The sequence below is a fragment of the Furipterus horrens genome, unplaced genomic scaffold (genome assembly GCF_987537825.1).
Source record: "Furipterus horrens unplaced genomic scaffold, mFurHor1.1.pri manual_scaffold_1, whole genome shotgun sequence".
NCBI classification, from domain to species: domain Eukaryota; kingdom Metazoa; phylum Chordata; class Mammalia; order Chiroptera; family Furipteridae; genus Furipterus; species Furipterus horrens.
The window spans coordinates 192,399,253-192,413,856 of NW_028327171.1; the positions used below are offsets into that span (position 1 = coordinate 192,399,253).

At 34.0% G+C, this 14,604-nt stretch overlaps 1 protein-coding gene across 1 annotated transcript in view; it reads right to left on the bottom strand.

Moving 5' to 3' along the window:
* RAPH1 (Ras association (RalGDS/AF-6) and pleckstrin homology domains 1) overlaps positions 1 to 14,604 on the bottom strand; it is an 85,694-nt gene that overhangs the window by 15,115 nt on the left and 55,975 nt on the right. Inside the window, 6 exon segments of the mRNA XM_090282845.1 lie at positions 29 to 139; positions 1,760 to 1,903; positions 3,182 to 3,247; positions 4,603 to 4,724; positions 7,626 to 7,785; positions 8,204 to 8,281. Coding sequence (XP_090138971.1) covers positions 29 to 139; positions 1,760 to 1,903; positions 3,182 to 3,247; positions 4,603 to 4,724; positions 7,626 to 7,785; positions 8,204 to 8,281 — 681 coding nt within the window.

Sequence of the window (14,604 nt, forward strand, 5' to 3'; positions counted from 1 at the left end):
AAAGTACTAAAAAGGGATACATGTTTACCTTTAGCACCAGACAATAGTCTGTAGGGGCTTTGTATTTGTTTCGATAGTCCTGTCCATAATAGACATTGACATGATCCAGCTGGAGAAAGCATACCAGATCCCGAGAGACCTAAGATAAAAAACCACCCAAAAGAAGAATTAACAATAATGTGTAAGCAAGCAAACATCATAACTGGTAACAGTTTCTAGTAGAAAATCAAAACCTGACCAAGTAGAAATTACTGCTGTTTTGCAGAAGACAGTGAGATTTCCTATAAATATTTCTTTTTAATCCATGATGCAACAAAAAAAGTCGCCCCTTTATTTACTGTTATGCCATTTACAATGAACAATGACTTGCTTGGAAAAAGAGTGGCATTTTAAAGAAACTTTAAATACAAAGGAGGACCCCCCCCAAAAGTAGAATTTGTTTATAAAGAATTGTGTATTTATTCTTACATATTTAAACTTCAGTCACCTTCTAAGTACTCTCTATTTTATGTAATACACCTATCAAGATGTTTTTTTCCACTGCTCAAAACAATTTTTGAACTCATCGATTTTGACGCCTTTCCATGTTTCTGCGCTTTTTGTTTCACCTCCTGTATACTGGTATAATGTTTCTCTTTGAGTACTTTTTTCATCCAGGAAAAAAAAGAAAGTCACTCGGAGCGAGATCGATAGGGAGATGAAACCTGGGGAGGGGTCATGCTGTTTTTGGTCAAAAACTGCTGAACACTCAGCATGGTGTGGGAAGGTGTACTTATAAATCACCCATCAAGAAATGGGCAAACATGTTGAAAGTGTCTTAAAAAAAAAAAAAAAAATCACTGAGGCCAAATGCAGCCTCTCACAACACCAGCTGGTACACTGATACAGATGGGTTTCTAGAACACTCAGTGGGGGAAGACTGCACTACAAGGGGCCCACTCTCCAGAAGATAATTCCAATTTCGGGGGGTACTCCCTTATATGGTATATTAACAGGGGTCCCCAACCCCCAGGCCACAAACCGATATCAGTCAGCGCCTGTTAGGAACTGGGCTGCACAGCAGGAGGTGAGCTTGAATATAATGCATTTGAATTATCCCAAAACCCTGCCCCCTACCCCCCAACCTTGGAAAAATTGTCATCCACGAAACCAGTCCCTGATGTCAAAAAGGCTGAGGACCGCTGGATAGTATATTAAATTCAATTTAGCATAATAGGGCTCTTTGGAAAGAACAAGAAAAGAATGTAGTTCAGTGTCTGTACACACATATATCAAGTACAGTGATTCTCAAATCAGTGTTTCCTCACCAGTTAAATAGGGGCAACCTCTCAGGATGGCAATAGAGACTGGAAGAAGTGATATTGTAAGTTTAAAACAGTGCTGGCCCCAATAAGCACAGAAGTGATAGGTACCAAGGGGGCCCTCAGAAGAAGCAAATTACCCAAGCAAGGCTGAAACATCTATAATCCCAGAAAGCTATTCTCAAACAACAACAAGCAAAAAACCACTCTTTTAGAAGTTCCAAAAATAAATGTATGGTTCAAATTTGGCAAGAAAATTAGATGGGCCAAACTACTGTTCTGGAGAGTGAACATTTTCAGGTTTCTTCTTTACAACATATCAGTAAGCAAAGAATGTTCTGTGTGTCCTATAGAAGTTGAAACAAATCAGAGCGTGGATTCACCTTGTCAACACACACTGCAAATTAAAATCAATTAGCATAAGGAAGAAATTCAAAAGCCAGCAGAAGTGGACACACCTTTGCTTTTCCTTTAGGGACGTAGTAAATACCAGATGCTCTCAAGAGGAAATAACGCTTTTTCCAGGACTTCTTGCCATCATCTTTCAACCAAAGGACTCCTTCAATTTCTGGTATAGTTACAGAACTTCCACAAAAACATTCCTAAAGTAAGAAAATGAGGTGTAAAGACATACGATCCTTGGATTCTCAAAGCAAAGTCCTGTTTACCCCTGTGAAATGCATGACAATCTAATTAAACTGAAATGGCTTTGTAATAAAACCATGCTGCTAATTTTACCTCAATTAGAACTTTCTATTCTAAACATAATATGGCAATCCCTGTGAACTTTTACCTAAAATCTGTTTTGAAGAAACTAAGATGAAATGTCAACTGAGTTGCATGTAATAGCACATAAATGAATTTGGAATCAGCATACTTATACTGAACTTAATAAAAGTGTCAGAGCTAACATAAGCACTGAACTTTGTCTCTAAATTATTAACACATTTAGATTAGTTGTCAAGCTAAAGAGGAAAACATTTTAAAAGAATCAACATGCTAAGTGAATGATTAAACTTTCAATATTTAAAACTGTATCAATTTATGACTAAAACAAAGACAGCATTTAGTTTAAAAATACTTAATGATAAATTGAAATAAATGTAAAGAAACTCAAAATTCTGAATTCTGTCTATACTTGGATACAAATTTAATTTTTAAATAAAAAGCAATCATTTATTTGGTAAAAGACTTAAAGAAATGCTCACTAAACATTAATATAGGATATTTTGAGCCTAACTTAATTTCTCTCCCCACAAAGTACTGAAAAATTAGGAATTACAGAGGATTTTTTTAAAATTGTAGTGAGTATTTTATGAAAAGCTGAGTGCTGATCTTCATTTTCCTAACTGCCCTGTTGCTAAGTAAGCAATTTATTCAAATTTTCAAACATTCTCTTATATCAGCAAAAGCCAACAATTCAATTACATTTGAATTTGTTTTATTACTCTTCTAAATAAGGAGAGGTATGTATTTTTTAAAGTGATTATGCTTTTAAAAATTCAGTTATGTAAGACTAAGGCTTGAAATATTTTGTAAACAGATCATTATATTCAAAGTTTTCTCTGGGTAAGCAGATAAAACAGCACAATCACATGCTTGACTGACCAGCCTCTTCTCTCACTGGTCAGCCCCTACCAGCTCACGCTCCTTCAGTACCCCAAGTATACTGCACGGCAAGTTAACAGTCTTTTTTTTTAAAGCATCTTCAGTGGCCTAACATTCACACAGATGAACTCTCTCCATCAGGCTATAGAAGAACATAGTCTTCTCTAGCTATAACTGCAAAAATAAATATACTGCATTGGCATACGTAAAAAAGAATGTGCTTAATATAGAAGTGTAAGGAGAAAGGGTGATGGGGGAGTGAAGAGTCATACCTCCAATAGCACTTCTTTGTTCCTATCTGCCATCTCAGCTGTTTCCTTTTTCCCAAGAAGATAGTTCTGGAAAAATGAATAAATGAAAGTTAAAGGATACACTGGTTCTATAATTCCCTTGGCACAAGTGCATATGTGATTTCGTCTAGAGACATAGCAACTCTGTGTCAATTTCTGCCTGTGCAGAGTGAGAAGGGACACTCTGAAAAGGAATCTGTGCGTGGACATCATCGTTAAATGGTTAACACCAGCTCTTCCTTACCTTATCCATTTATCTTGTATTACTCCATAAATTGCTCTCCTCCAAATCCTGATGTGATACTACATGCTATAGCTGGCTAATTTGTTTTAATATATTTTATGAAAATTATACTTATAGGACCTGAAAGGTTTACAAATTATTAAGTATAACAAAAAAGGCAAATTTCCTTAAAATATGCTGAGTTTAACTGATCCAGATGCAGAAAATTTAATCTATATTTTGGTTTTTAAAGAAGAAATCCCAAATTCTAAGACTATTATAATTTCACTTGGGTGACTCAACTAAAATATAAAGTCTAATTATAAGCCTTATGAGAAAATCTTTCACTACCACCCGTAAGAAAGATCTGTTGGTATTCCCAAATATGTATTCTTCACTTCAAATATCCAGTAAAGATGTTTCATGATTAAGCCACCTGAATAACTACTGAATACCTTTAACACTGTTATATTTCCTCATTACTACTTTTTATAGTGGGGTTGTTTTCTCTCATCTTCTGATTTTTATAAAATATTAGGGTAATAGGAAGTATTAATTCAAACATTGTTCTAGAATAAGCAAAGATGCCAAATAAATCAAGATAATATATATTAGAATGTGGAACCATTTATAATCAAGGTTACTGTGATAAAAAAACAATGTAAAAAAGAAATAAAACCAAATAGCTATTGAACACAGCTCTGGATTAGAGAGAGCAGGAACCTGGGAACTCTTTGGAGTTACTTCTGCTTCCCCATGGGCTTACCCCCCATCTGGCTTTGAGGGCTGGTAACTTCTTTGAGCCTTGACAGCTGGGCCTAGCAGTCCTTCCACCTTAGCAGTAGTGAATGCTCCCATCGGGTTTTACAACCACCCTGTTCCAGCCAGGTGGTGCCAGTCTTTTAACTCTATTAACTTAGCAATAATAGAATAATATAAGCATTTCAAAATTCTAACTTCATCCTGGCCGGGTGGCTCGGTTGGTTAGAGCATTGTCCTGTGCACCAAAGGGTTGCAGGTTTGATCCCTAGTCAGGGCACACCCAAAAGATGACTGACCAATATATCTATCTCACATTGATGTTTCCCTTTCTCTCTTCCCCCCTCTTTAAAATCAATAAACATATCCTCAGGTGAGGATTTTTAAAAAATCTTAACCTCTATAAGTTATTGAGTCTTACCTGTGGGTTTTTGAAAAGTGCGTATTTTTCTATACGCTCCATAAATATAAGCTTGTTTTGACTATCCCTTGTCCAATTAAGAAGATTTTCAACCAAGTTTTCATGGTCTTCAAAGATTCTCTCTGTCCCAAAATAAAAAATCAATATTTTGTTAGTATTTATCAGAACTGCATCAATGACATGAAACCTTGCAAAGTGATTCACAGCAGAACCATAGAATTTTTACTGACACACAGCCCTGGGCCCTTATAAGTCATGAGGTTTTCCATCTATTTTCAAATAAGGGAACATGTCCTAACGGTGTTAAGTGACTTCGGCAAGGTCACACAGCTGCTACGTAGAAGAATTAGAACTAGAATCTAGATCTTCTAACTTCTAGGTTTCCTTCAGCTTTCAGCCTTTTCCTATCCCATCCTTAAAAAACATGTTAGTTGCATTTCATAAATTCTGATATTAAGTATTTCCAATACTATTCAGTCCTTAAAAATAAAAAAGAAATTAAAGATAATTACTTTTTTCATCCATGACTTTTAATTTTAAACATATTTTCTAATTTCCAAATAGGAATCAAAGTTCATGTCCTTTAGATTGAACATATATTCAAAGAACCTATTCTAGATAATTCTTTGAAATTTCTTGAGAGTTGCTTATGTTCTCATACTTAATTTTTGGGAATATTCTATTTCTGCTTGAAAAGAATTGTGTATTTTCCTGTTTTTAGGTAGTGTACTAAACATATTTTGTAGGTCAAATTATTTTTTAAATCTCCTATATCCTTTTTTATCTGCTTGATTATACTGATCACTGAAAAGGTTCTACTATATGCAGACTGACTTGTGAATTTCTCTTGGTAGTTGTCAGTTTTTGCTTTGTATATTTTAATGCTATTAGATAAAATTTAAAAAGATAGTCTCTTCCTTGCCCTGGCTGGTGTGGCTCAGTGGATTGAGCGCCGGCCTTTGAAGCAAAAAGTTGCTGGTTCAATTCCGAGTCAGGGCACATGTCTGGGTTGCGAGCCAGGTCCATGGTTGGGGGCAAGCAAGAGGCAAACAACTGATGTTTCTCTCATACATCGATGTTTCTTTCTCTCCCTCTCTTTCTCCCTCCCTTCTTTTCTCTCTGAAAATAAATAAATAAAATCTTTAAAAACAAGATGGTCTCTTCCTGGTAAATACGTATGTTCTCTTCATCTCTAGCAATACATTCTGTTTAAAGTCTATTTTGTCTGATATTAATATAGTTAATTATCTTTCTTTTGGTTAGCGTATTTTCACATTCCTTCTACTTTCAACCTTCATGTATCTTTAGGTAATAGGTCTTCTAAACAGCAAACAGCTGCATTTTGTTTATTCATCCCTCCTAATAATTTTTGTTGTTTGAGTAATTTGCATTTATAATTTGTTTCCACCACCTTATTTTGGGCTCTCAGTAGTCCCTTGTTTTCTTTTCTTTTATTCACTCAACAAATACTGAATAACCACATACTATATATTTTTTAATTTTATTTTTCAATTATAGTTTATATTCAATATTATCTTTATTAGTTTCAGGTATACAGCATAGTGGATACACAACCATATACTTTACAAAGTGGTTCCCCTGATAATTCAAGGACCCACCTGGCTACATACACACTTATTACAGTATTAATTGACTATATTCCCTGTGCTGTACTTTAAATCTCTGTGACTATTTTGTGACTACCAATTTGTAGTTCTTAATCCTGTCATCTTTTTCACCCCTCCCCTCTGGCAATTGATCAGTTTGATCTCTGTATCTATGAATTGACCTCATACTACATTTGAAGCACTGTGCTATATATGATTAAATAACAGTTACTTAAAGACACCATGGCTAATTATATAAAAGGTAATACAGAACTATTATATATGTAAATTTTTAAGCTATGACCATGGAAATATTCTAAAATTAGCATCCACACATTTTCTGTATATCATAATACTACATCTGTGAACTCAAATGACTTTTTAAATTTGTTAAAACAGATATAGATGAATATTGAGAATATATTCTTATACATGTTAATGAAGTTCTAATAACTTATGGTTTAGTTATGGGAATTGTGTACGTATGTTCTGAGAGAATGGGTTAATAAATTTCTATTTCTCTGGAAATTGCTGTGAATATTTTAAGATACAATAAGTAGTAAGAAATGCAAATAAATATTTTAAATAAAATAGCAAGTTAAAATTGATAACTGATTCAATAAAGTGTAATAAAATAATTATTGCAATGTTTATATAATCATAAACTAATACTTTTTAAGAGTCAATGATGATATAAAAAATGAGAATGTTTACAATTAGAAAACATCATACCAAACTACAAATCTTAAGAAACTAAGGCTTAGTACACCTAGCTAAAAGTAAGAAATTTGTGCTCTGTGTTTCCCCTGAAAGTCAAATGCTGATATAAAGACTTAATACAAATGAGAATAATAAACTGGTCTTTTAGTAAATGTGTTGATCTATGCAGTTCTTATTTGAAGGAAAATAGTATTCTGTTACCTTAAAAAGAAGTTTGTTCTAGCTAGATTTTACTAAAGATAAAAAAGCAAAGAATAAACTATTTTTACTCATATTACTAGTGTGCTTCCTTGAGTTACATATATGATTAATTTTTGTTGATATTATTGCTGCAATATTCCATAAACTCTTAAATCATAGAACTTTCTTAGTAATCCCTAAATGTCTTCTTGTTTGGTAAAAGAGTTCATTGACTGGGCATAACACAAAATCTTTTGCCTTACTCCTTTTTTTTTCCTGTATTAGAAATATTTTTCTCTATTTAAAATGTCAAATATTTCATGTAAAAGAGTCTGAAGTGAACTAGAAACCTCACATTCAAAGAAATCTCAAAATACTTGATAAAAAAGGTAATTTAAAAAACCATGGTTATATTATAGGAAAAAAAATCAATATGTCTCAAGGTGCTTTTGTCAACGCAAAACTGTTGGAATTCCATAGAAATTAAAAAGTAACTGAAGCAATGGGATTACTAACCCATCTGTAACTCAGAGATGGTTTCCACCAGTGACCAGTCTAAACCGTAACCGCAGTGAGATTTGTCCATCAGGTTATCCAGAACTTGCCTCACTGTCTGCCTCTCATCCACCATCATTGTTTTAGAACTATCATCAGACATGTGGACTCTAATCACCAGCTATAACAGGGAAAAGAAAATTAAATGCAAATAAAAAATTAGACATTTTAGAAAAGTCTTCCAGTATGAGGTAATGTTCTCAGTAATATTCTTAAATAAACAATTTAATTATGTAAAAAATATACTCTAAAATTAGGTATCAAATAACCAACCTTAACAAATTTAAAGCCTTCTTAAAATTATACTAGCAGGTAAGATTATAATAAGTCTATTTTGTTTTACTCTTTTAGGACAATGTAAAACTAGAAAGTTATTTCTTTTATAATGCACTTTATCCACAAAAAATACATGTGAAAATAGGAAGAAATAACCCTCTACTTCTTCACATCTTAGAGACACATTATATAAACAAGGCAATTTTTTAAAAATCCGTAAAACTGATAAAAAATCCCAGACCCAGAAAAAGCCCAAATATCACCTTTTTCACTTGTGCCTCTTTAATTTTCTCTAGGGCAACTCTGATCTTCTCAGCTTTCAATTTTGCTGCTTGTTCTTCCTGTGAACAAAAGCACTTCAGATAAACTAATGCTAAAATTATGAGAATTTTTTAGAAGTCTTTTTATCCTTAAGGATATTGCCAGCATTGAATTTCAGTACAGATATAACTTCACACATTTATATATAGCATATTTTAAAAAAACACTATTTACAAAGAGCACACATATTATAAAAAATACTTTTTAAAAGATGTAGACTTGAAGATCTCTTATAAGACTAGATTCCATATTCTAGAGAAAAAGAAATCAGTGACTTAGTAAATTAATGAGTTTGATTCTGTCAATCTGAAGGACATAAATTCCGGGTACTGGAGTAGGGGAAACACTAGTGTATATAAGCTATCTACGGGCCTGCCAATTTGTTATACCTGCACAGTCCCTAACTCTGAATTTACACCCCCTCCAAAGCATGAGCCATTTTTTGCATACTAATGTTTTGTTCTGTTACATTAAAACTTATCATTATTATAAAAATAGTAAAAACAAAAACAAACACAAAACACCAGCATCAATTTCTTTTCAACCATATAAAACTCCTTAATAAAAAATGTAGGTACAATTTCATTAATATGCCAATACAAATACAGGAGGCTACGTTGTATTCTAGGTTTTTACTCTGGAAAACCACACAATATAATCAATGTCTCATGTCAGTAAACTCAAATTCATTTCCATTAATTTGTGGATACATTTTTTAAAGTCATACATAACCTTCAAAATATTTGATTTCTAGTAACTTCTACCTTATACAATTTAGATAAGTAGTAATAAAATTATCAAGAACTAAAACTATACTTAAATCATTTGTCTATTTTCCCAGAAACATGTACTACTACGATACCAGTACTTACTTGCACTTTCCAGCAATAGGCCATAGTACACTGCAGCATGAATCTCCAGTTGAAAAAACTCATGTAAGTAAACCTTTGCTTATAAAGGGTTACCTTCTCATTCTAAACCTTGATTTCTTTGGAAAATAACTAAGAAAATCTAAATTGCCATCTTGTAGATTTCTTTATTTAATCTAAAACTTTAAAAGAAAGAAAAAGAAAAAAACCTAATTTTATCAGCCACTTATCTGCTCTGGATTCTGATTAAAAACTACAATCTATGTGTTACTCTTCACTGAAAACCTAATCTTTCCAGGGCAAAACCCAAAAACTCAATTCATTAATAAAGTTATTCACTGTACTCTTAAATTCCGTTGGCTTTCCTGTTTTTGAAATGTTTCTCTTTCCATTTCACATTCTAAGCTGTCTCCCTTCATTTCAAGCTTAGTATTTACTACTCTGTGGAACAGAGAAGAAAATAGTGGTTAGGGAAGACAGTGGACTTGTTTGTCAGAAATCTGATCCTTTTCAATGAAAGGAGCCAGGGAATTAACATAATAACCAAGGTCTGGAAATACTATCTGTAAACCCAATTAGACAGAGAACAAAGAACTTTATTTTAAGGATGGAGGGGAGTAAGATAAGACTTGATTCTTCGACTTTTATAGATATATTCATTTGATTAAAAGATTACATCACCCTATTCCCCCTTTATGCAAATAAATAACAGAATTGTAAAATATACAGACTGTATATTTTAACTTTTTTTTTTTCTTTTTAAGGCAGGTTATAAAATGAGAAAACCAAACTATTCTAATTTAAATCTCAAAAACTGATGAGGAAAAAACCGATATGTAGAATCAATGCTTTGTGTATTTGGAATATAAACATGAGCTTCTACAAGGCTGAATTCTTTCATAGTTTAATATGGAGAAGTAAACAAACAAACAAAAACTTAGGTATCCTCAAAGTCATAAAACATTTTTAGGAAAAAAATATATTCAAGAGAATGAGAAGACAAGCAAACCACAGACTAAAAAAAATTTGCAAAATATTTATCAGACATCTGATAAAAGACTTATCTGTACTATAAAAACCAACAAAATGCACAACACGATTAAAAAATGGGCAAAAGACCTTAACAGACAACTCAACAAAGAAGATACACAGACAAATAAGACTATGAAAAAACGCTTAAAATCGTATGTCATTAGGGAACTGCAATTTAAAACAATGAGATACCACTATTAGGATGGCCAGAATCCAAAACACTGAAAACACCAAATGCTGGTGAGGCTGTAGAGCAACAGCAGCTCTCATTCACCGCTGGTGGGAATGCAAAATGGGACAGCCTCTTTGGAAGACAGTTTGGTGATTTCTTATAAAACTAAACATGCTCTTGATATGACCCAGCAATCATGCTCCTTAATATCTACCTAAATGAGTTGAAAACTTACCTTTTCCCCAAAACCTGCACATAGATGTTTACAGCAGCCTTATTTATAAAATGCCAAAACATCCCTCAGTAGGTGAATGGATAAACTGTACTGCATCCAGACAATAAATATTATTCAGTGCTATTGTAAAAGAAATGAGCTATCAAGCTATTAAAATACATGGAGGAAACTTAAAAAGCATATTACTAAGTGAAAGAAGCCAATCTGAAAAGGCTACATACTGTATGATTCCAACTATACAACATTCTGAAAAGGACAAAACCATGACTATAATAAAAAGATTAGTGGTTGTCAGGGGTTGGGAGAGGGAAGGATGAACAGGTAAAGCACAGATAATTTTTGTGGGAGTGAAACTATTCTGTATAATACTATAATGCTAGAAACATGTTGTTATAAATTTGTCCAAATCCTTAGGATGTACACCACCAAGAGTGAACCCTAATGTAAACTACGGACTCTGTGTGAGAATGATGTGTTAGTACAGGCTCATCAATTGTAACAAATGTACCACTCTGGTGGGGGATGGTGATAATTGAGGCCATGCATGTTTGGGGGTAGGTGGTATATGGCACATCTCTTTATTTTTCTTTAATTTTATTGTGAGCCTAAAACTGCTATAAAATATAAAGTCTATTCAAAAGAGGAATATAAGAGTTTAAACATTACATCTGATATTGGTTATAAATTTTAGTATGAAAATTTATTTTCATAACTCTCATTTTAGTATATGATTGAGAACATAATCAGTGCTATTTTTTGAAGAACTGACATAAAAAGTCATTATAAGATTAGCTTAAACTCCTAGATCAGTTTCTACTCCACAGGCTAACAGGAAAAAAGCTGACACAATGGAATAAAGGTTTAAAGAAACAAGAGACCCCAATAAATTCAGTTTAAAAACAAAAACCAAAAACCAAGAGATACATGCAACCAGCGAACATACATTAAACCAATCACATTTCCTAGCCATCAATAAGAAACCATTTTTAGGTAAAACAGTGAGGAGGGGCTATTTTAACATCCAAAGTTAGCAATTCTCCCATTTGCTGAAAATACTACTCTTTACATCAATTGGTCTGTGTTAAAACTGTATCAAATTCAAATTTAAGAGCTATGTGTTTAATTTCGACCTTGGCAAATTTTAGTGCAGTCTTCTCTAGTTCATTAACAAGGATATTCTTGCTAGGAGCTTTCTAAAGAAACGATCAAGATACCTCTAACTTTTAGGGTCTGAGTATCATCACTGGAACACAAGTGGAAATGACATGTTTATACCAAGTGGCAAAATTCATTGTATTTTATTCTTCGGGCGCATAATAAAAGCTCTTCCTCAGAAAGTTTGATTTTCATTTACTATTATAAGCCATAATCATATCTTTTAACCATAACAATCTAGGAAGGGAAGAAACTGTTGTAAGCTTATAGAGTATTATGCAATACAGGAAAGATCAATAAATTTTTGCTGATGTATTTAGATTATACACTTAAAATATATCTCAGTATATTTATAAAGGAAATGAAAATCTGTTTAATGTCTGCAGCTCAAGTTTAGTACAAAGAACAAAGCTTTATTCATCTCATGTTCTCTTCTTTTTGTTAAAGCTGACAAACTCAGGTTTTAAGTCTTCTGCCCCTTATCTTTTGACTATCCCTTTCTTCACACTGTTTGTCCCACAACTATCCTAAATATAAGTAAAGGATACCTCACACATATAACAACTTCACCTTCTCTCCTACCCCTTCTCTTAAAAGAGCAAGAGATAACCCATTTTCTGCCTGAAAAACTCCTGTGTGGCTATCAATAATCATCAAATGCCAAGCCTCCTCAAATTTACATAAAAGACAAAAACTCAGTGAAGATCTTATGATTAAATGAAAGCCAACGCTGTGGCTACAAAGTGTTAAAACATTGTCTTCAGTGTAAAAATCAGAATACTTCCAGAAAGAGTTACAATTGCTAAGAGACAGCTAGGGAATTCCTTCAACTAGGAAATTATTAAGTCTTTGTGGGTTCAGAAAAATCTGACTGAAATTAAGGAGCTAAAGAGTAATTAGTTTCATTAGGATCTAATTTATTTCACAGATTACAACATAAAACAGGTAAATTAAAAGAATTCAAAGAAAACTGGGAGTTATATGCAGATACCCATGAAATGGTCTATTCAATAAAACAGCATAAAGCCAAAATAATAATAGTAACAACTAGTTTTTCCCTTAAAGAAATGAAATTGACACCCTCTCACCGAGAAGAGAACCAACATTAACTGAACACCCTAAAACTTGTCACACACTAACTGGCATGCTACACATACTATCTCATTTAATTCTCAATAATGTGAGGCTATTATTATTATTATTCCCTCGTACTGATTAACTAAGGCCTGGAAAAGCTAACCTAAGATTATACAGGCAGTTACCAAGTGACTACTTGCTCTTTCCACTACAGTGTGACAGTCCCTTTTGCCCTAAGGGTTGTAACACAAACTTTTGGGATAACACTTAATTAAAACTGCCTGTCAAACATAAAAGATTTTCAGTTCTTATAATAGCATTTTTACTTCTCTGAAGTGAAGATAATGCTGGTCATCATTAGAGCAGTTCTTGAAACCGTGATGGTTACTGAAGACTATTCTTTCATTTGACAGATGTTTGCTGAGACTCAGCAGGCTTGGGTTTGAGTACAGAGGATAGAGTTCCGGCTCTCTTTAAGCGTATATTTTATAAGAGGGACAAAACATGTGTGATAAGTCAGTCAGTGAGAAGGCTTATAGGGAAAAAATAAAATAAAATAAAGCAGGATAAGAGTGAGAAATATGCATTACCATATCAGGAAGTCAGGAATTCCTTTAGAATGGTATCCAGAGAGTTAAGGCCACTGGATCAGCAATGTCCTCTGCCCAGTGCTCTCATTTATGGCAAAATAATCCTGTGCTGACACTAATGCCACTCCTAGAAGAAATTGGCTGGCACTAGTTTTGTAGTCTCCTGGCTCAGAACTCCATGTGGGATAGTTATTTCATTAACAGTGGTCTAGTTACAACTGGATTAGTGGGAGAAAACAAACAAATAAACACATTCTTTCTTTGCTCTGGCCTAAGCACAGTGCTGCTGTGTTCATCCTACTGGGTACTAGCTACTGGGTGTTACAATGTCCTAGTTTGAAAGAGTGCAGGTCAGAGGTGTTTCAGGAACTTGGGCACGTGCTCTTTGGATAGAGCACCAGACTGCCACACAGGAGATATGCAAGAGGTAGGTAGAAACTCATTTTAGCTTCAAAACAGCCAGGTGCTCTGGAACAGAGGACACCAACACTGAGAGGCCCCTGTGGCTCAGGTTATTTTGGAAGTTCTGCCACTTCATCCTTGATTTCATTTCCCTCCCCACCCTAAATGTTTAGGTTCTCTGCTACTGTATCACATTCCTGCTCCAATTTCTTATTGTATGTAAGCAGGCTGGTACATAGCCTGTGTTGACTATATACACCAGTAACGTCATCACTTGGGTAACAGGAGCAGATATGATCTGAGTAGGGAATGGCCCTGATGCTGCAGTAGGTATCACCATCTCTTGGGCTGAGGAAGATGAAGTTACTGACTGCATCTATGCAAAACTTGCAAAGAACAACTCTCCCTGTGATAGAAACTATTTAGTTCACTGGCATATTGGATTGTAAATGCTGTGCGACACATAGCAGGTACTCAGTACATATCTGTTGAATGGGTGAAGTTATTATTCTCTTCAACAATTTCCCACTGTATTTAGGGGGAGAAAAAACTCCTTAGCATGCCTTGAATGATTTGGTTCCTGCATACCTCTCCAAATCCAAATCAAGACACTTGTATCTTCTTTCAACTTTTGCAGCTCCGGCAACAGACCCTTTTGTTCAGCTTTCAAACATGCGAGGAGGCTCTGTTCTCCCTGGTCCTATCTATATGGACCACTTCCCTTCACCCCCAAGATGAATTATTTTCATATTTCAAGCTTTAGATTAAATGTCACTCCCTTAGATGGGTCTTTTCTGATGTTACCATCTAA